The sequence below is a fragment of the Leptopilina heterotoma genome, unplaced genomic scaffold (genome assembly GCF_015476425.1).
Source record: "Leptopilina heterotoma isolate Lh14 unplaced genomic scaffold, ASM1547642v1 Lhet_174, whole genome shotgun sequence".
Classification (NCBI taxonomy): Eukaryota; Metazoa; Arthropoda; class Insecta; order Hymenoptera; family Figitidae; genus Leptopilina; species Leptopilina heterotoma.
This window is the reverse complement of record NW_025110890.1, coordinates 311,834-333,324: the sequence shown is the minus strand read 5'-3', so window position 1 is coordinate 333,324 and position 21,491 is coordinate 311,834. Positions and strand designations below refer to the sequence as shown.

General features: G+C 23.0%; 2 protein-coding genes across 2 annotated transcripts; one reads left to right on the top strand and one right to left on the bottom strand.

Moving 5' to 3' along the window:
* The first annotated feature begins 296 nt into the window (after window positions 1-296).
* Window positions 297-17,085, top strand: LOC122499722 (bromodomain-containing protein 1). The gene is made up of 7 exons (XM_043608196.1): window positions 297-748; window positions 2,315-2,585; window positions 6,031-6,874; window positions 10,082-10,381; window positions 10,469-11,086; window positions 13,644-14,021; window positions 16,783-17,085. Exons 1-7 carry the CDS (start codon window positions 638-640, stop codon window positions 16,961-16,963), a joined length of 2,703 nt encoding a protein of 900 aa, XP_043464131.1. The 5' UTR covers window positions 297-637; the 3' UTR covers window positions 16,964-17,085.
* On the bottom strand, window positions 16,986-21,381 carry LOC122499723 (beta-ureidopropionase). The gene is made up of 5 exons (XM_043608197.1): window positions 21,165-21,381; window positions 20,480-20,730; window positions 19,810-20,198; window positions 17,535-17,852; window positions 16,986-17,348 (listed from the first exon to the last, which is right to left on the bottom strand). The coding sequence occupies exons 1-5, from the start codon at window positions 21,260-21,262 to the stop codon at window positions 17,265-17,267; spliced, it is 1,140 nt and encodes a 379-aa protein (XP_043464132.1). The 5' UTR covers window positions 21,263-21,381; the 3' UTR covers window positions 16,986-17,264.
* Between the last annotated feature and the right edge of the window lie 110 nt (window positions 21,382-21,491).

The window sequence follows — 21,491 nt, the reverse complement described above, 5'->3', positions numbered from 1 at the left end:
AATAATTATAAATAGCTAAATATCTATTTATTATAATTATAAATATATTTGATAATTTATTTATCATTATTATATTTAATGAAATAAATATCGGAAATAGCTAAATATCTATTTATTATTTATAATTATTTGATAATCAATATGTATTATAAATCGCACCAAAAAAGGGAATTATTGCCTTTAACAAAGAAATGAAATGAATCTTTCGATACATAATTTACCTATTTAATTAAAATTATTTTTTTTCTCTCGATGTTATCACCAAAGAAACACTTAATTCTTGATAGTTGACAAATTTTCCGCTCAAAAGGCGCAGGTGTGAAACGACCGGTGCGTCTGGGTCTCGCGTATAAACACTAAGTTTGTTTGGATTTTAATTATCCTATTTCTGACGATTAAAGTGAAATAATAATTAAATGCCCGTCTCTATTTATTTTATTGTAATTGTGAAAAAATTCTTCTCACCAAAAATAGCCACTATTTCAACTCCAAGGAACATAAAAGTCGAGCGCGCGAATAACCTAACCTAGAAAGGAGAATATTCTCTATAATACTAATAACTCACTTTTGGTGCTTATTTTTTCTTTTTTCTTCTGCAAAAAAAAATTACATGTTTTCCGTGAATATAAAATAAAACATGAATACACCACAGTCAAATAAAAAGAAAGGTCGCAATAAGAATAAAATACCTCCCACACCTGGAAGTGCGGAAGTTGCAATAACACAAGAATCCAGCAAATTTGTTTTGGTAAGTTCGTATTATTTTTGTTTTTACTGTCAACAATAGAATCGTTTTCTTAAAAAAAAAACTCAAAAATTACTGTAATATTTAATTTTTCTTCTGCAAAGTTTAATCTACATTATTAATTGTTGTATTCTGGTAATCTGTTTGTAGTTTGAAGTTAATTGCTGTTTGGTTTTTTGTTTCCTAGCTTTATAATTTTTCTTTTTAAATGTTTTCAATTTTAAAATAATGTACTGAAAATCATTGAATTCTTACAAAGTTTTATTTATTTATTAAAAAATTTAAAAATAATTGAAATCATTTCAAGAATATTATTAACATTTTTTTCAATAATTGAATTCTTTCGAGAAAATTTAATTCAAATTGTATTGAAAATAATTTAATTCTTGGCAAGATTTTTATTAAAGTTCTTTAAAATAATTGAATTGTTTTGAAAATTTTTGTTTAAATAATAATAAATAATAATATAATAATAATAAAATCTTGTTCAATTTTCTTGAAAATAATGGAGTTTTTTAAAATATTTTTTACTGAAAATTTTAAAAGTAATTGAATTTTATGAACATTTTCTTTTAACTCTTTAAAATAATCGTGTTTATTATTAATTGTCATTAATAAATTTTCTATTAAATTATATTAAAATTTTTCATGGCAAATTAAATTTTTTAAAACAATTATATTGAAGTTTTTGTAAATAATTACATTTTTTTTTAAGAATTTCATTAAATTTCGTAAAAATAATGAAATTTATTGAAATAATTTTAATTGAAATTTACAAAGAATTTTATTAAAAACTTTTGAGAACAATTGAATTGTTTAGAAAAGAACCTGTTAGAGAAATTTTATTAAAATTGTATTAAAAATTTTGAAAATAATGATTTTTTTAAAAGAATTTCATGAAAATATTTTTGAAAATAATTGAATTTATATTAAAATTCTTGAAAATAATTGAATTTAAATAATATTTTTAAAAATAATTGTATTCTTTCAAAAAATTTTATTAAAATTGTATTGAAAATAATTGAATTTCTACGAAACATTTTATTATTTATGAAAATAATTGAATTTCTTTGAAGAATTTTATTGTATTTATGTTAATATTTTAATTCTTGCGAAGAATTTTCTTATTTATAAAAATAATTTGAATTCTTGCGGAGAATTTTACAATTTATAAAAATAATTCAATTGCTTCAAAGAATTTTATCTGAATTTATGAAAATAATTGAACTCTTTGAAGAAATTTTATTAAAAATTTTGAAAATAATGATTTTTTTAAAAGAATTTCATTTGATTTGAATTTATATTAAAATTCTTGAAGATAATAAATTGAATTTAAATAATATTTTTAAAAATAATTGTATTCTTTCGAGAAATTTTATTATAATTGTATTGAAAATAATTGAATTGCTCTAAAAAATATTCTTATTTATAAGAATAATGAAATTCTTGCGAAAAATGTTATTAAAATTTTTGAATAATAATAAACATGAATATTTAATATTATTTACTTATTGTGAGAATAACTTATCAATTTTAATTGAATTTTCAAATTTTTCTATTTTTAAATAGTTGAATTTGGGAGACGATGTAAACAAACCATTGCGTTTGAATTTCACCGATAAAATAACAGTCATTTCACAAGAGGAATTTGAGCTTGAGGACAAAAATTTACCGAAAGGTGCTCCAGTTCCTGAGAATCAGGACGATAAGGCAATTCTCAGTAGTTTGCCTGTTGCTGTTGTTAAGGAATTAAGTGGTTATGAAAATCACATTGGCGAAGCTGAACCATTACCAAATAATTATGTCAGATTTATGGAACGTAGCGGAGAGGATCTCGATGGTAATTTAATTCTTTAATTAATCAAAATGCAATCAAGTCTCCAGAAAATGTTTAAAAGTTGTTTTCCTACTAATTTTTTTTTATTTATAATTTTTAAACATTTTTTTTTTATTTTACGTTGGAATAATTATTTTAAATTTACAATTAGCAGCAAGAAAAGTAATTATTTGACAATATTATCATTTCAATATTATTAAATTAATCAAATTTACTTAATTAATTAAAATTCATAACTTAACACTATTGAACATAATTTTGTAATTGAATTTTCTAATTTCATTTGGAAACTTAATAATATTTATCAGAAAATTTATTTACATAATGAAGAAAAATTCAGATTAAATTTTACTAACTCCAAAAGTATATTTAACTAACTTTAAACGAAATTTACTATACGGATATTATAAAATTTACTCTGGAATTAACGATTTTTAATAGCAAAATTTACTAATAAATATCTATTTCTATAATAGTCAAATAATCAATTACTAAAATAAATGTTTCTTTTTGCTTTTGAATTGAATTTAAATAAATGTATTAGATTCAAGTTCATTTAAATCTTTTCTAAGAGCAAAAACTAATGCTTTTTAATTTATAAACCAAGAAAAGTTTTATAATTTAAAAAAAAAATGTTTCTTAATTGTATAAACTGAAAAATATTTCCTAAGTTATGAACTGCAATTATTTCCAGAAACTTGATCAATTTTGTAAAAATCACACTGGACGAGAGTCTAAAATATTTTTAGTTCTAAAAGTTCTGGATCTTCAGTTTGTTTTTTATTTCATTGACTAGTTTTTTTTTGTTAAAGGAAATAGTTAATAAATCCCAGGCAAAAATTTAGTAGTTTTAGGTACGATTAGAGGAGATTACATATTTTCGAAAATTCAAAAACATACAAAAAATAATAACATTAAAATGTTTTAGAATAATTTTTAACATTTTGGAGAATAATAATTATATTCAAAATTTGTAATTAAAATTCTTCAAAAAATTAATTAGTTTTTTTTTTTGTAAATTATAAAAAACTGTTTTTTATAAATTCAATTATTTTCGAAAAATTACATTACAATATTTATAAAAAACTAATTTTTAGAATTGTTTTATTTTTTATTCTATTTTTAGAATTTTTTAAGATTCAATTACCTTCGAACAAATTAAATTAAAATTTTTTTAAATTTACTTTTTTAGACTTTAAAATTTCGAAGAAATCATTTATAATTAAAATTCTTAAAAAATTTGTTTTTTATAGGTATTTTTTAAACTCAATTATTTTTCAAAGATTTAATCAAATCACAATTATTTTTCAAAGATTTTACCAAATTTCAACTATATTTCATAAATTTTATCGAAATTTCAATTATTTTTCAAAGATTTCATCAAATTTCAATTATTTTTCAAAGATTTACCAAATTTCAATTATTTTTTAAAGAATTTTATATATTTTTATATATTTATATTTATTGTATTTTCCCTGCTACAATCATGCAGGGTTCGAGGATCCTTTTTACACTCATTTCTTAACCTAACTTAACCTATTACATCGTCGATATATTTTTATATATTTTTTCGTTTTGAGAGATTAGAATTCGAAAAATGTAAAAAAAAAAATATTTCTGTCTGTCTGTCTGTATGCAAAACTTTGTTCGCGCATTTTTTATTTTTTGCAAAATGAATGCAAAACTATCCTTAGCTAACTTTTTCAGATAAATACCTACAACCCATTTCTACAATAAAATTTAAAAAAAAGACGTATTTTGAAATTTTTTTTCGTTTTTTTAGATCAACTTTTTTCTAAAAAAAATAGTGATTCTTAATTTTTAAGCAAGCTTTTCAGGAAAAGTTATTAAAGTTTTTTATTTAATGACCAGTACGTAAAGTAAGAAATTTTCTACATTAGACAAAAATATTGTTTCAATATTCAGTTTTTAAAATCAACAAAGTTATGCACGAGTTAACAAAAAAATGTTCTTTTGAATTTAATGAATCACTGCTCCTCAAACGGTTAAATATTGATTAATTCTTGCATCAAGTTGGTATTGATATTTTCTGATTCATTAATTAATTTGTATTTTTGGTAATTCTAATTTTAATTTTATCATAAAAATAGAAAAAATTAGGAATTTTAAATCTAATATTTAAAACAACAATAAATTCTTACATCTTCTATACTAATATTTAAAAGTTCAAATATTTTTATACCTATATCGAAATTAAAATATTGATACCTATAATTATCATTTTTATTTTACTTCTCTCCAGTTAATGTTCTATAGTAACATTGGCAACATTAAATAAGTAAAGTATTTTTGAAGAGCCCAAAAATAATGAAGCTAAATGCCATAAAACAGAAGAAAAAATGTTGAATTTTAAGAAATTCGGTTTTTTGAATTTTTGATAATTTTAAATTTTTTACCAAAGGGTGGAGACTATTAAATAAGTAAAGTATTTTTGAAGAGCCCAAAAATAATGAAGCTAAATGCCATAAAACAGAAGAAAAAATGTTGAATTTTAAGAAATGCGGTTTTTTGAATTTTTGATAATTTTTGATAATTTTAGATTTTTTATCAAAGGGTGGAGACTATTAAATAAGTAAAGTATTTTTAAAGAGCCCAAAAATAATGAAGCTTTATGAAGTAAATGAGAAGAAAAAATCTTGAATTTTAAGAAATTCGGTTTTTCGAATTTTTGATAAATTTTGATAATTTTAAATTTTTTACCAAAGGGTTGAGGCTATTAAATAAGTAAAGTGTTTTTGAAAAGCCCAAAAATAATAAAGCCAAATGCCATAAAACAGAAGAAAAAATGTTGAATTTTAAGAAATTCGGTTTTTTGAATTTTTGGTAATTTTTAATAATTTTAAATTTTTTACCAAAGGGTGGAGACTATTAAATAAATAAAGTGTTTTTGAAGAGCCCAAAAATAATGAAGCTAAATGCCATAAAACAGAAGAAAAAATGTTGAATTTTAAGAAATTCGGTTTTTCGAATTTTTGATAATTTTAAATTTTTTATCAAAGGGTGGAGATTATTAAATAAGTAAAGTATTTTTGAAGAGCCCAAAAATAATGAAGCTAAATGCCATAAAACAGAAGAAAAAATGTTGAATTTTAAGAAATTCGGATTTTCGAATATTTCATAATTTTTAATAATTTTTGATTTTTTACGATTTTTTATGATTTGAATTTTAAGAAATTCGGTTTTGCGAATTTTTAATAATTTTTTATTTTTTGTTTAAAAGAAACCCTTTTGTACAAGAGTACTTAATATATATATATGTATGATAATAATAGATCATAAAATAGATATTTAATACTAAGCTTCTTTAAATTAGTAGGTTAGGCTACATTTACAATAATAATTTATCAATAAATAAATAATAAATAAATTAATATAATATATCAATATAATAATTTTAGGAGATAATAATGATGATTGATAATTTTAGGAGAAGTGGAGTATGACTTGGACGAGGAGGATTCCGCTTGGCTATCGATAGTTAACGAACGTCGTCTAGCCTCAGGTCTAACACCACCAATGGAAGCGGATACATTCGAACTTCTCATGGATCGCCTCGAGAAGGAGTCGTACTTTCAGCAGCAGACAAACGGCGGCGGTGGAATAGCCGCCGACGAAGACGCCGTCTGTTGCATTTGCATGGACGGCGAATGTCAAAATAGTAATGCAATACTTTTTTGCGACATGTGTAATCTGGCAGTGCATCAGGATTGCTATGGAGTTCCTTACATTCCCGAGGGTCAATGGCTGTGCCGAAGATGTCTTCAGAGTCCGTCGCGTGCCGTCGATTGTGTTCTCTGTCCAAATAGAGGCGGCGCCTTTAAGCAAACAGATCGTCCCGCAACGTGGGCACACGTTGTCTGCGCCCTCTGGATACCGGAGGTGCGCTTTGCAAATACCGTTTTCCTCGAGCCAATTGACAGTATTGAGAGTATTCCAGCGGCACGATGGCGATTAACGTGCTGCGTGTGTAAACGTCGCGGTGTTGGCGCCTGTATTCAGTGTCACAAGAGCAGTTGCTACGCGGCATTTCACGTGACGTGCGCTCAACAAGCGGGTCTGTGCATGAGAATGCGAACCGTTCAGCCAACAAGTGGCGAGCCAATGTTGGTGCAAAAAACCGCATTCTGCGAGACACATGCACCGCCCGATTATCAACCGTCCACGAGTCCCGCTGACGCGAGGCGGCGCGCCATCGCCAACAAGAAGAGCTCCTCGGCGCCTGTTATTTCAATTCCCACTATTCCGCCTGAACGGATTCGAGAAATCGCGAGGTAATCTATTTCAATATTGAAAAAACTTGGACTTTTTTCTAATCCATGGTGTCTACTGACTGAGAAAAACCGGGAATAAGCCAGGAATTTTATGCCAAACCGGGAATTTTTTCACCAAATTAAAAAAAAGTTTTATTATTTTAATTTGTTTTTAAAAAATCGCTTTTTATTTCAATTTTTATAGATATTTATACTGTTCTCAGGCATCACAATTGGTCCCCTTTTGTCCCCTTATTTCAATTTTATCCCAGGCTTCACAGTCTATCACCTATTTCCCTAAAAGTCCCCTTTTTTAATTTTGGCCCCTAAACGTACCCTATTTTCAAAATTTCCCCTAAATTTCCCCTATTTTTTCCTTTTGTCTTTTAATGATGCATTTACACCAAATTTAGCAAAGTGTCGTTGAAACTTTAAATTGAAAACTTTTGTTTTGAAAGTTTCCAATCTTGAAATTTATGATCGATGAAATTTATACAATTTGTAAGATTAGAATTTTGGTGAAGTCAAGTCTCAATTTTGTTTAGAAGTTGGTTGTTTTTTTAATATTATTTAATTATTACTAAAGTTTTAATGCAATTATCTTGATAAATAACAAAATTCTTTACAGAAATTCAATAATTTTTAGGAATTTCAATAAAATTCTTCGAAAAAATTCAATTATTTTAAAAATTTTTACGAATATCTGGTCAAGAATTCAATTATCTTTTCAAATAGCAAAATTTTTCGCCAAAAATTCAATTATTTTCAAAAATTTATAAAAATCTTTGCAAAAGTTCAATTACTTTCAAAAGTTTTTTGCAATTCAATAATTTTCAATATTTACTATTTTCATAAAATCTATCAACAGATTTAATTATAGAAACAATTTTTTGATACAATTCTACGAAAAGATTCAATTATTTTCATAAATAATAAAATTTCATTTACGAATTTAATTATTTTCATCGCAGAATTTCAAATATTTTTAATACAATTTTAAATAAATTCCTTGAAAAATGCAATTATTATTGAAATTTTTTTTTAAAACTTGAGGAAAGAATTCAATTTTAAGAAACATTCAATTATTCAGTAAAACAAAAAAATTCGTTGCAATAATTCAAATAGTTTCATAAATAACATTTAATTCGTCGCAGAAAATCAATTATTTTCAAAATTTTTATAGTAATTTTGCAAATGAATTCAATTAGCTTGATAAACAACAAAATCGCATAAATTCTTCCCATAAAATCATTTATTCTAAGGAATTTTAATAAAATTCTTTTCCAAAATTCAATTATTTTGATAAATATCAAAATTTATGACAAGAATTCAATCTTTTGAAAAGTAATAAAATACTTTACAGAAATTGAATTATTTTCAAAATTTTTAAAAAATTCTCGTCAAGAATTAAATTATCTTTATAAATAGATAGGCAAAATTCTTCTCATGAATTAAATTATTGTCAAAAATTTTTCAAAAATTGATCTGAAAATTTCAATTATTATAATTGAATATTAAAAGCATTATAGCGTGAATTTTTAGAAATAATTGAATTTTGAAAAGGTTTCATATTAAAATCTTTAAAAATTTTAATTTTTTCATACTTTTAACTAAAAATTCTGTAGAAGAATTAATTTTTTTTGAAAAAATTTATTTCAATTTTACTTGAAATTATTTTTTTTTAAGTTTTTATTTTCTAATGTGTAATATATAGGATTTAATTGTAGAATTTCCGAATAATTGAAACTTCGTAAAATTGAATATTTTAAACAAATGGATTTGAAAATTGTCAAAGAAATTTTTCAAAAATTATTAAAAATACTTGATTTAAAGGAGAATTTTAGTTAAAATTTCTTGAAAATAATATTTAATCTGAAATGATAAAAATCATTTTGAAGAATATTGTACTTCTTCAAAATTATTTTTATCATTTCAATTAAATTATTATTTTTAAGAATTTTTTACTAAAATTCTTCTTTAAATCAATTAATTTTCAAAAAAGTACTTTGATAATTTTCTAATCCACTTATTTACAATATTCAATTTTACGAATTTCAATTATTCATAAATTCTTCAAATGAATATTATATTAGAAAATAAAAACTTCAAATAATAAAAAAAAAAAAAAAAAATTCAATTAAACTTTTTCAAAAAAATTAATTTCAAAATTCAATTATTTCTAAAAATTCACGCTATATTGCTTTTAATATTCAATTACAATCTAAAATTTTAGCTGAAATTTATTTTTAAATCAATTTTTATTAGAAAATTCTACTAGAATTCAATTATTTAAATACGAAGAAATAATTTATTGAATAATTGAATGTTTCTTAAAATTTAATTCTCATAAAGGATTTTATCAACAAATTTTTAAATAATTAAATTTCTTTGGACGAATTTTAATAAAATTTTTAAGAATAATTAAATTTTTCGAGGAATTCAATTAAAATTGTATTAAAATAATTTTTTACGAAGAAATTTTTAACAAATTTTTAAATAATTGAATTCCTGTAAAATTTTTATTATTTTATAAAAATAATTGAATGATTGCGAAGAAATTTATAGAAAATTTGTAAATAATTGAATTCCTGTGAAATTTCTATTACTGTATGAAAATAATTGAATTTCAGGGAAGAATTTTTTTATTTCTGAAGATAATTGAAATTTTGACGAGAATTTTTTTTAAATTTTTGAACATATAGTTGAATTTCTGCGAAGAATTTTATTATTTTTTGAAAGTAATTGAATTTCAGAGAAAAATTTTATTATTTCTGAAGATAATTAAAATTTTGACGAAAATTCTTTTTAATTTTTTAACATAGTTTAATTTCTGAGAAGAATTTTATTGCTTTTGTAAATAATTGAATTTCTGCAATCATTTGTAATTTCTCTAAAATTCTCCAAATTATATTGTACAATTTACAAGGACAAAAAGTCCTTTTTCAATTTTAATAAAAAAATTCTTAATATTAATTTTTTAAAAATATTTTTAAAAATATTTTTTTGAAAGACAATAGTTTTACAATTATATACAATTTAAAAATGTCCAAAAAATTTCGTGTTTTTAAATACTTTCTCTGGTTTGAGCCCTGGTAATTTAATTTGTTAAAAAATAAATATAGTTTTAAAAATCTGGAAAACTTCTGTTTTTTAAGCCGGAAAAGTCAGGGAATTTCAAAATGAGTAAAAAGCGTGGCAACCCTGATTTAATCAATTTCTTTTTTCCAGTCTTGCCGAGGGTCTTCCGAAGAGAAGTCAATTAATCCAGCGACTAATTGCCTACTGGACTCTAAAGAGACAATTCAGAAATGGCGTTCCACTGTTGCGACGACTGCAAAGTACTCATCCGCACTCGCGACCACCACCACTCGGTGGTTCAATGTCACCCGCACCCGATGGCGAATTACGTGACGAAATGTATCGACAACTGAAATACTGGCAATGCCTCCGACAGGATTTGGAACGAGCGCGATTACTTTGCGAATTGGTTCGGAAGCGGGAGAAATTAAAAAAGGAACTATTCAAAGTGTAAGTAACGCTCCTTACTAACAGCAGAGATTTCTTTGCTTAAAAGACGCTTGAGGTCTAAGAAAAATTCTTTTTTTTTTGTTTCAGAAAAGAGAAGTGCCTATGGTTCGAGCTACGCCCACTGGAAAGTGTCCTAAAAATGCTCCTCGAAGCAATGAAAGCAAGAGATGCGAACGACGTATTCGGTCAGCCGGTGAATACAATAGAAGTACCCGATTATTTGGATATTGTATCAAGGCCAATGGATCTATCGACAATGGAGGGAAAAATCGATAAACAAGAATACGACACATTGAGTGCATTTGAATCTGATTTTATGCTCATGGCGAATAATTGTCTCGCCTATAATCGTAAGGATACAATGTTTTATCGTGCCGGCGTGAAAATGAAGGAACAAGGAATTATTCTATTTGAACAAGCGCGTAAAGATTATCCCGAATTGGACATTATACCCGAGCCAATTGTTGTGGAACAAGTAAATCAAAAATCACGTAAACGTGAACGTAATAGTCGTTCACGTGTTGAATCGGAATCGCAGACAAATGACAAGGAAGTAACAAGTGGTGGAAGTGGTGGTGGTAGTGGTGTTAATCGTCGAACTGCCGTTTTATTCACGCGTAAAGCAAGAGCACGTGCCAATCGGGGAACAGTCACGAATCAGGAGAGCGATCAGAAAAAAGCAACTGATAGCTTTCGAGTCTATAGGTACTAAAAACAAGACACCTTCTCATTTTTTTGATGAGAATGTAAAAAAACGAAAATCCTAAAAATACTTTTAAAAAATATACTGTAAATAGAATTCTTTTTTTAAAGAATATTTTAGGAGACTTCGACTACATTTTTAACTATATCAAGTTTTATCCTTCGATAAAATTATTTTTATAGTAATCAATGGTCAAAAAATATTCTGACCTTTTTGGATTTTTATTTTTCCTTAAAAATTCATAGACAAAAAATATTTTTAAAAAATTCATCCATAATTTTGCAGAAAATGTTTTTGTATACACAAAAAAATTACCGAATGAAAAAAATTATTTTTATTATTATTGAAGCATTTTTTTGAAAACTGTTTTTAAGTTGTTTTTTTAAAAAACCGATTATTTAATTTTTTGTATATGACAATTTACTTGTTCATTTTTTCTAACTAATTTCAAATCATAATTTTTTAAAATAAAAAAAAATTTTTTTTAATTAAAAAGTAATACAAAAAATTATAATTTGAATTTAGTGAGAAAAAAAGCAAATGAATTTTCATATAAATATAAAAAATAATTTTTATTATTTTCCAAGCATTTTTTTTTTAAGAAAAAACATTTTCATAACGCGGTGCAAAAAAGGGTACTTTTTTGCACCTTGTTATGAAAAATATCGTTCGTAACTAGTGCTAGCAGTTGTTACGAAATATACTATTTTTTTAGGTTGAAAATGCTAAAAAAGCATTGTTATTCAATTTTTTAATATGAAAATTCACTTGTTCATTTTTCTAACTAATTTCAAATCATGTTATGTATTTTATACTTTTTATTTTTAAAAAATTATCATTTGAAATTAGTCAGAAAAATAAGTAAATGAATTTTCATATAAAAAAATGAGTAACAATGGTTTTTTTACCATTTTTAACCTAAAAACAAGTTTAAAAAAAAAATGCTTCAAAAATACTAAAAATCATTTTTTTCATTCGGCAATTTATTTGTGAATAGAAAAAAACATACTTTCTAGAAAATTACATATAGATTTTAAAATACTATCAATTTTTAAGAAAAAATAAAAATCCAAATATGATGAGAATATTTTATGAAGATTTGATTTTCTCTCTGAAAAATTACTATAAAAATAATTTTATAGAAAATTTAAATCATTTTCTTTGATATAGTTAAAAATGTAGTCGAAGTTTCCCCTTAATTCTTTTTTTTTGTAATTTTTTACAATTTTTTAAAAATTATTTTACGTATTTAGGGGAAAATCTAAATGAAAAAATTGTTTCGAATTTCGAAAAAATGGATTTTTTTTTTAGATAATTGAATTGTATTTCAATTGACTTTAATTATTGATTTTCAAAATGATAAATTTTCTTTGAATTTCTTTCAAGAGGGAATTGTGAGAGAAAAAAGATTGTATTTAGAAATAAATAAAATAAATAATTCAAATTTTAGAAGAATTGCTTTAATTTTTTTAACTTTAATTTTTTTTTGGGGTAATTTATGAATTTTTTGGTCTTGGGGAAAGGATTTGTGGTTTTTTTTTTAAGTTTTTTTTGTGTTTAGCTGTTACTCTTAAAGTTGTTAATTTAGATTTAATAATTAAAATTAACGTTCGATAATAAAAGTATTTTTAATCTTTCTGCGAAATAAAATGTAGCGAATGTTCAATTCTCATCTTTCGCAGTAATTAGAATTTTATTATTATTTATTTATTTCATATATGGGCAATATGATAATGAATAATTAGATTAATAATTATAATAATTGTAATTATAATTTTTCATTTTGAATTAGATTGAATTATAAATTTTCAATAATTCGCAATTTGAACAAATTTCCATAAAAATTGTAAATCAGAATAATATTTACAAAGGAAAAATTATGGTTTATTAAATGAAAATGTGACGAGTTTCTTTTAATTTTTAACAGTTAATTTATAATCACAAACGCAATGGGAAATTTTATGAAAAAGTTAAAAAAAAACAGTAATAAAAAGAAAGGTGTTTTCTTTAAATAATACTTAATTATATTTTATATTCCCGGGAAGAGGAAATTTTGAAAAATTCATTTTTCACAAGTTTTTAATTTTTAGAATAAGATTATTTTTCTTTATTTTCGTTTATATTTTGTAGGATTTTTTTTTGAATTTTTTAAAATCATTTTCTTTCTTTTAACTATTTTTCATTTTTTAATAATTTTCTTTCTTTTAATTATTTTTTATTTTTTAATAATTTTTTTCTTTTAACTATTTTTTCTTTTTTAATAACTTTCTTTCTTTATATTTTTATTTTTTAATTATTTTTCTTAAAACTATTTTCTTATTTTTTTTTTAACTATTTTCTTTTTTTTTAAAACTATTTTTTTTATTTCTTAACAATTTTTCTATTTTTTTTTAACTATTTTCTTTATTTTTTAAAATAATTTTCTTATTTTTTCAATATTTTTCTTTTAAATTTCTTTTGCTTCCTCGTGAAGAAACTTTGGTATTTATTTATTAATCTAGCTTTTTTTTTGTTTTCTTGATAATTTTTTTTTTAAATTAATTTAATTCTCTCTTTAAGGAGCGGAATGATGGACAGTGACATTGGAGAGGGCGAGAGTCAATCGTCGAGTTGCAGTAGTTGTTCATCGAGTCGTTCAACAACACCGGGAATTGACAATGCTGATGGGACGGAGAAAATTGAAACCAAATCGACAATTAAGGATGAGGAGAAAATGAAAATTTCGTCACTCAGCGGTCTCGAGGCATTGCAACTTGTTTGGGCGAAATGTCGTGGTTATCCTTGGTATCCAGCGTTAATAATTGATCCAAGTACACCGCGTGGAACAATTCACAAGGGAGTTCCAATTCCCGCGCCTCCAGACGATGTTCTTGCTTTGAAGGATAATTACAAGGATCCCGTGTTTCTCGTCTTATTCTTCGACACCAAGCGAACGTGGTTTGTATTTCTTTTTCAATTTATTATCAGGGTTTATTTTTAAATATAAATTTTAAAATAATTTCATAATCAAAATTTTTAAAATTTACTTATTAAGTACAAAATTAATTATTATTGTTTATATTTTCAAAAATTTTAATATAATTCTTCGCAAGAAATCAATTATATTAACATTCCTTGGAAGAATTCAATTATTTTTATAAATAGAAAAATTTTTTGTCAAAAATTCAATTATTTTCAATAAAATTTTAAAAGAATTTCACGAAAAAATTCAATTATTTTCTAAAATTTTTAATAAATCCTTCTAAACAATTCAATTATTTTTTTAAATAGTAAAATCTTTGCAAAAATTCAATTATTTTCAATAAAATTTCACGAAAGAATTTAATTTTTTTTTCTTAATTCGCTATAAAACTTTTCAAAAGAATTCAATTATTTTTTAAAATTTTTAATAAATCCTTCATAACAATTCAATTATTTTTATCAATAGTAAAATTCTTTGCAGGGATTCAATTATTTTCAAAACAATGTAAATAAAATTACACTAATGAATTTAATTATTTTCAAAAATTTCCATAAAATTCAATTTCAACAAGAATTTAAAATTCTCTAAAAATAATTCAATTATTCATAAAATATTTTTAACAAATTCTATATGAAAAGTAAATTATGTTCAATGTAATTTTTAAATATATTCGTCAAAAAAATTGAAAGAATTCAATTATTTTCAAAAAATAATAAAATTCTTGTGATGAATACAATTATTTTGAATATATGTTTAATTTTAATAAAATTCTTTACAGAAATTCAATTATTTTCGAAACAACTTTAATTGAATTTCTCGAAAGAATTTAATTATTTTCAAAGTTTTTCTATAAAGTTCTTAAAAATAATTCAATTTTTCCTAAAGTTTTAATAAATTCTTCGATCATTTCAATTATTTTTTTAAATAGTAGAATTGAAGAAATTCAATTCTTTTCAAAACAATTTTAATAGAATCCGTCAAAAGCATTTAATTATTTTCAAATATTCACTTAAAATTCATTTATTTCCTAAAATTTTAATAAATATTCTTCGAAACAATTCAATTATTTTTATAAATAGTAAAATTCTTCGCAAAAATTAAATTATTTTTATAAAAAATAATATTCTCGTCAGGAATTCAATTATTTTCAATACAATTTTAATAAAATTCTCCTTCATAAAATTCAATTATTGCTTTTAAAATTTTTAATTAAAATTATTAAAAAAACTCCATTATTTTTAAAAAATTCAAAGAAGTTGTTCAAAAGAAATTAATTATGATTTTTCAAAATTCAATAAAATACATCGCAAGAATTCAATTATTTTCATGAATAATAAAACTTATCATAGAATTTCAATTATTTTTAATACAATGTTTTTTTAACCGAATTCCCCGAAAAACGAAATTATTCTTGCAATTTTGATTAAAATTCATCGAAAAATTTCAAATTATTAAAAATTTGTTGATAAAATTCTTCACGAGAAGTCAATTTAAATTTTTTTATTTTTGTATTTAAATAATTAAATTCTCGTAGAATTTTCTAATAAAAATTGATTTTAAAATGAATTTCAGTTAAAATTTTATAGATAATAATAATTGAATATTAAAATAGCATTGTAACTTGAATTTTTAGAAATAATTGTATTTTTAAAAAGTTTAATTGAATTTTTTTTTTGAAATTATTTCTAGATTCTATTTTCTAAATATTTAATTAAAGAATTTCGGAATAATCAAAATTTCTTAAAATTGAATTGTAAACAAAATTGATTTGAAAAATCTCTAGAAACTTTTGCAAAAATTATTAAAAAATAATTGATATAATTGTTCATTTATTTCTTTCGAAGAATTTTAATAAAATTTTTGAAATTAATTACATTTTTCGAAGAATTTACTTAAAATTGTATTAAAAATAATTGAAATCCTGTAACGGATTTTATTACATTTCTTTGAAAAAATTGAAATGCTGTGAAGAATTTTATTATTTATGAAAATAATTCAATTCTTGTAACGAATTTTATTAAATTTTTTTTAAATAATTGAATTCTTTTGAGAAATTTTATTAAAATAGTAGATTTTAAAAAGATTTAAATTTCAACCAAGAATTTTATTATTTTTGAAATGTAACTGAATTCTTTAAAAAAATATTTGAAAATAATTACATTTTTCGAGGAATTCATTTAAAATTGTATTAAAAATAATTTAAATCCTAGGAAAAATTTTAGTTTTTGATAATAATTGAATTCTTACAACGAATTTTATTACATTTTTTTAAATAGCTGAATTACTTATAAAAATTATTAATTTCTTGCGAAGGATTTTATTAATTTTTTTTTTTTTTTGAAAAATTTTATTGAAGTTTAAATTATTATTAAACATGAAGGTATTAAGAACAACGAATTTTATTAAATTTTTTTAAATGATTGAATTGATGTGAAAAATTGTATTACTTATAAAAAAGTATTAAATTCTTTCGAAGGATTTTATTAAAATTTTCGTAAATAATTCAATTTTTTTTTAATTTGAAAAATTTGATTGAAGTTTAAATTATTATTAAAGTTATTGAATTTCAAAAGGTTTAAATTTGTTATTTTTCTTTTTTTATATAGTTTGTATTTTCGTTTTTTTTTATTTTAAAATTTTGTAAGTATATTGTACTTTTTTTTTATTTTCTTTTTGTTTTTTTTTTTTGCGATGAAAAAAGTTTTTCAAATTGTAACAGTAAAATATTTTTTGCAGGCAATGGCTACCGGGCGAAAAATTAGAGAAATTGGGAGTGTCGCAGGAATTGGACGAGGCAAAATTAATTGAATCGAGAAAGCCAACGGATAGAAAAGCAGTGAAGAAGGCCTATCAAGAGGCACTGCACTATCGAAAGCAAACACATAATACGGCATTGAATGTCGCAACAACGAGCTAAGAATTTATAATTTTCAAAAGAATTTACTTTTTTATATATATATTATATTAATTTAATAATTTAATTATTCCACTGATTTTACAAAAAAAACTTATTTTTCTCTAAGAGAACGAAACAAAAATTATTTATTTCATTTGTGAGAAAATCGTTGTTCTTACAATATTTGTTCTTAGAATTTGTAGATTAGTTTAAATCTAGTTTTTTTTTTAGTATTTTTCAACTAGAAACCATTTTTCTTTTTTTACACTTTTGATTCCATTTCTGCGAAATAAAGACTTTAGGAAAAGAAAAAGTTTTTTCTTTACTTTCGCACAATTTGTGGCTTGTAATTCAATTTACTGGCTTCTGCGAGTTCATTAGCGTACAAATCCAAGCGTTGTGTCATCTAAAAAGGTAAAAATTTTTTTTTGCAAATTTTTAATTAATTTAAAATTTTGAAAAACTTTGTTCAGTTAATTTTTTTTTTAAATTTTTCAGAAAGTTACGAGTGAATCTTTAAAGAAGATTTCGATAACTATTTGGAAACATTCCCAAACAGGGGGAAGAAAATTATTCAAGAACAAAAACTTACTCTCAAGCCCCATTTGTCCTTCATTTGACGGCAAAGATTGAGATCAATTTGAGTGATTAGAATTCCATCTCGATTGCGATTTAAACCCGGAGTTCGTGTACCATCGGGAGCGGTTGCATAACTTGAACCATAAAAGTGACCGAAATCTTTATGCGCTGGCTTTCCATCGGCCGATGTGAATTCATTTGGAAATATTTCCGTTCCAACGCGATTCACAGCAAAGGTGTAATAATTATTCGCTATCGCCGCATTTCTTGCTTCAATTGGCCAAAGTGGTTCCGATAGTTCGCCAACAGTCGCACTTGGATTAAATACAATCTAAAAAATTCATTTCAATTTCTTTTTATTATAAAAAATATTTTCCATTAAGCAGGGCTCGAACTATAGGTCCGTAAATTTAATTCAAGTCCGTAAAATTCAGTTTTTTTTTAAAAAAAAGGTCCGTAAAGTTCGTAATTTGATTGAGAAAAGACAAAAAGTTCGTAAATTTTACGATATAATTTGGAGAATTTTAGAGAAATTACAAATGATTGCAGAAATTCAATTATTTTCAAAAAATAATAAAATTCTTCGCAGAAATTCAACTATGTTCAAAAATTAAAAAAAAATTCTCGTAAAAATTTCAATTATCTTCAGAAATAATAAAATTCTTCTCTGAAATTCAATTATTTTCAAAAATTTTAATAAAATTCTTGGCAAACATTTAATTATTTTCATAAAATAATAAAATTTTTACAGAGATTGAATTATTTTCGTAAATAATAAAATTCTTTTTAGGAATTCAATTATTTTCATAAATAATAAAACTTAATGCAGAATTTGAATTATTTTTAATACAACAATTTTAATCGAATTCCTCGATTCTAGTAGAATTTTCTAATAAAAATTGATTTAAAAATGAATTTCAGTTAAAATTTTAGATTTTAATTGAATATTAAAAACATTATAGCGTGAATTTTTATAAATAATTGAATTTTAAAAACGTTTCAAATTAAAATCTTTGAGAATATAAATTTTTCTTATTTTTAACTAAAAATTCTGAAAAATCAATTTTTTTGAAAAAGTTTAATTGCGAATTTTTTTTTGAAATTATTTTAAGTTTTTATTTTCTAATATATATTTAATTAAAGAATTTCCAAGTAATTGAAATTTTGTAAAATTAAATAGTAAACAAATCAATTTGAATATTCTTTAAGGTCTTTTTCAAAAATTACTAAAAACAATGGATTTATAGAAGAATTTTGCTTAAAAATAACTAAAAAAAACATATAATTTTGGAGAAGTTACAAATTATTGCAGAAATTTAATTATTTTCAAGAGTAATAAATTTCTTTGCAATAATTCAATTATTTTCGTAAATAGTAAAATTCTTTTTAGGAATTCAATTATTTTCGCAAATAATAAAACTGATCGCAGAATTTCAATTATTTTTAATACATTTTTAAACAAATTTCTTGAAAAATATAATTATTTTTAAAAATTTTGTTATACATTGTCGAAAGAATTCACTTATATAAAAATTTATTTAATTAAAATTCTTTATGAGAATTCAATTTTAAAAAACATTCAATTATTCAATCAATTATTTTTTTTGTAAACAAATAATTGAATTCCAGTGGAATTTTCCTAATAAAAATTGATTTAAACAATGAATTTACTTAAAAATAATTATTAAATTAAAGTATTATTTATTAAAGTATTATTTAAAAAGTATTATTATTAAAGTATTATTTAAAGTATTAAAAATAATTGAAATTCTGCATCGAATTTTATTACTTGGTTTTTAAATGAAGAATTTTATTATTTAAATGAAAATAATTGAATTCTTGTAACGAATTTTATTATTTAAATGAAAATAATTGAATTCTTGTAACGAATTTTATTACATTTTTTGTAAATAATTGAAATCTTTTGAGAAATTTTATTAAAATAGTAGATTTTGTAAAGATTTGAATTTCAACCAAGAATTTTATTATTTGTGAAATGTAAACTGAATTCTTGCAAAAAATGTTTGAAAATAATTACATTTCTCGAGGAATTCATTTAAAATTGTATTAAAAATAATTTAAAACCTTAGGAAAAATTTTATTATTTATGATAATAATTGAATTGTGACAACGAATTTTATTAAATTTTTTTAAATAATTGAATTGATGTGAAAAATTCGAGCCCTGCATTAAGAAATAAAAATTAATGAATGATTGAAATGAATTAAGAAGTTGAATAAAAAATCTGGAAAAAGGAAAAGTAAAAGCAAAATTTTGAGAATATTTACTTCAGCGCCATTTATTCCGAACATCATCCAATTTTGAGGATGATGACGACCGTAGCAAATATTGATGGCAATTCGACCGAAGCAAGTTTCAAAAACTGGATGTCCAGTATTTCCCTCGGCATAATATGTCGATTCGTTAAAATCGCCAATTCTTGGAATATGATTTTTTCTATGCTTTCCAATAACTCTTCCATCGTTGCCAATGACAACGCATGTATTCCAAATTGTTTCGCCATGCTCAAAATCACGTTCTAAAATCGGTGAAATTATAATCATTCCATATTTGGCGGCAATTTTTGACAATAATGTCGTTGTTGGTCCTGTCTCCGCGTCCTCAGCAAATTCACACCAGGGATATTTTTCTCTCGTGCAAAATGCAAATGGCATTGCTTGAAAAATATCGAAATTTTTACTTTTATTTTCTATTCTATTCAAAATTTTTAATTATTTCAAAAGTTTAAAACTACTATTTACCCTCTTCTTTTTTCCACTTTTAAAATTTCCTTTTGAATTATTATTCTAAATTTAAATCAGTTTGTCTAAATGTTCAAATTATATTTTTTAAAAGAAACAGAAAATTTGAAAATTGGTTAAAAATCAAAAAGTTTAAGTAAAAAGAGTTTTTAAGTTTAAAAAAATTATTAATTTAGGTTTATTGAGAAATATTTACGCCAGGCCTCTTGAAGACAAACAATATTGACTTTGCAGGCAGCTGCATGCTCCAGATATCCAGTAATTTTTTTATGAATCGCGTCCCTTTGTTGATGAATTGAAACAGTTGTTGGTTGAACAATGGAATTTTGAATGACGGCAACGCGAACCAAGCGGGACGATCGTAACTCCTCCTCAATTGTATTGCCTAATTTCCATCCTTGGACTTCACATTTTAAATTTTCCGAAATCTTCGGCAACTCTAATTTTCTTTAAAAACAAAATAGCATCAAATTTAAAGAAAAACAGCAAAGTAAATATAAGAAAATATAATTATATTTTATTATATTGTCCTATTAAATTTAATTAGAATTATAATTAATTAGTTATATATATTATAATTGATTTAATAAAATTAATTAATTATAATTTTATTAGAAAATAAAATTAGATAAAATTAAAATTAATTAAATTATTTTTTAAATATTCGTTATATTTTATGTTTGAAAAATTTATTTTTCTTTAATTTATCTTTAAAAGGGCGTTTTTCAATTTTTTCCACTGTTCGATAAAGTAAATTGTACGATGAACTTGGGTTACGGAATAATAAGATAAAAATGTGTTTAAATAGAGATAAAAAGTACTTTTTTTAAATTTGAAATTTTTTTTTTGTTATTATTTATATAAAAAATATAATTTCTTACTGAATTGTTTCAGAACCGTATAAAATTCGTCTTGCCTCACATAGTTCTGGTTCAGGTAAATGTTTCTCTAAAATCTCGTCGAGTGTACGATGATACATTTTGAAAATTTATTTTTTTTTCCAACTCGAAGGTAAGCGTTCCAATGAATTACTGAATTTCTGAACTTTACTCGACTGAAAATATTTAACTCTGATGGAATGCGCACGTCACTTATCTTTAAATATTTACAGTCTACAGCGCAGCGCTTCCTATTAATTTCTCTTGTATTTTTTTTTTTTTTGAATTTTTCTTCATAATGGAAAATTTGAATTTTTATGCGGAATTTTA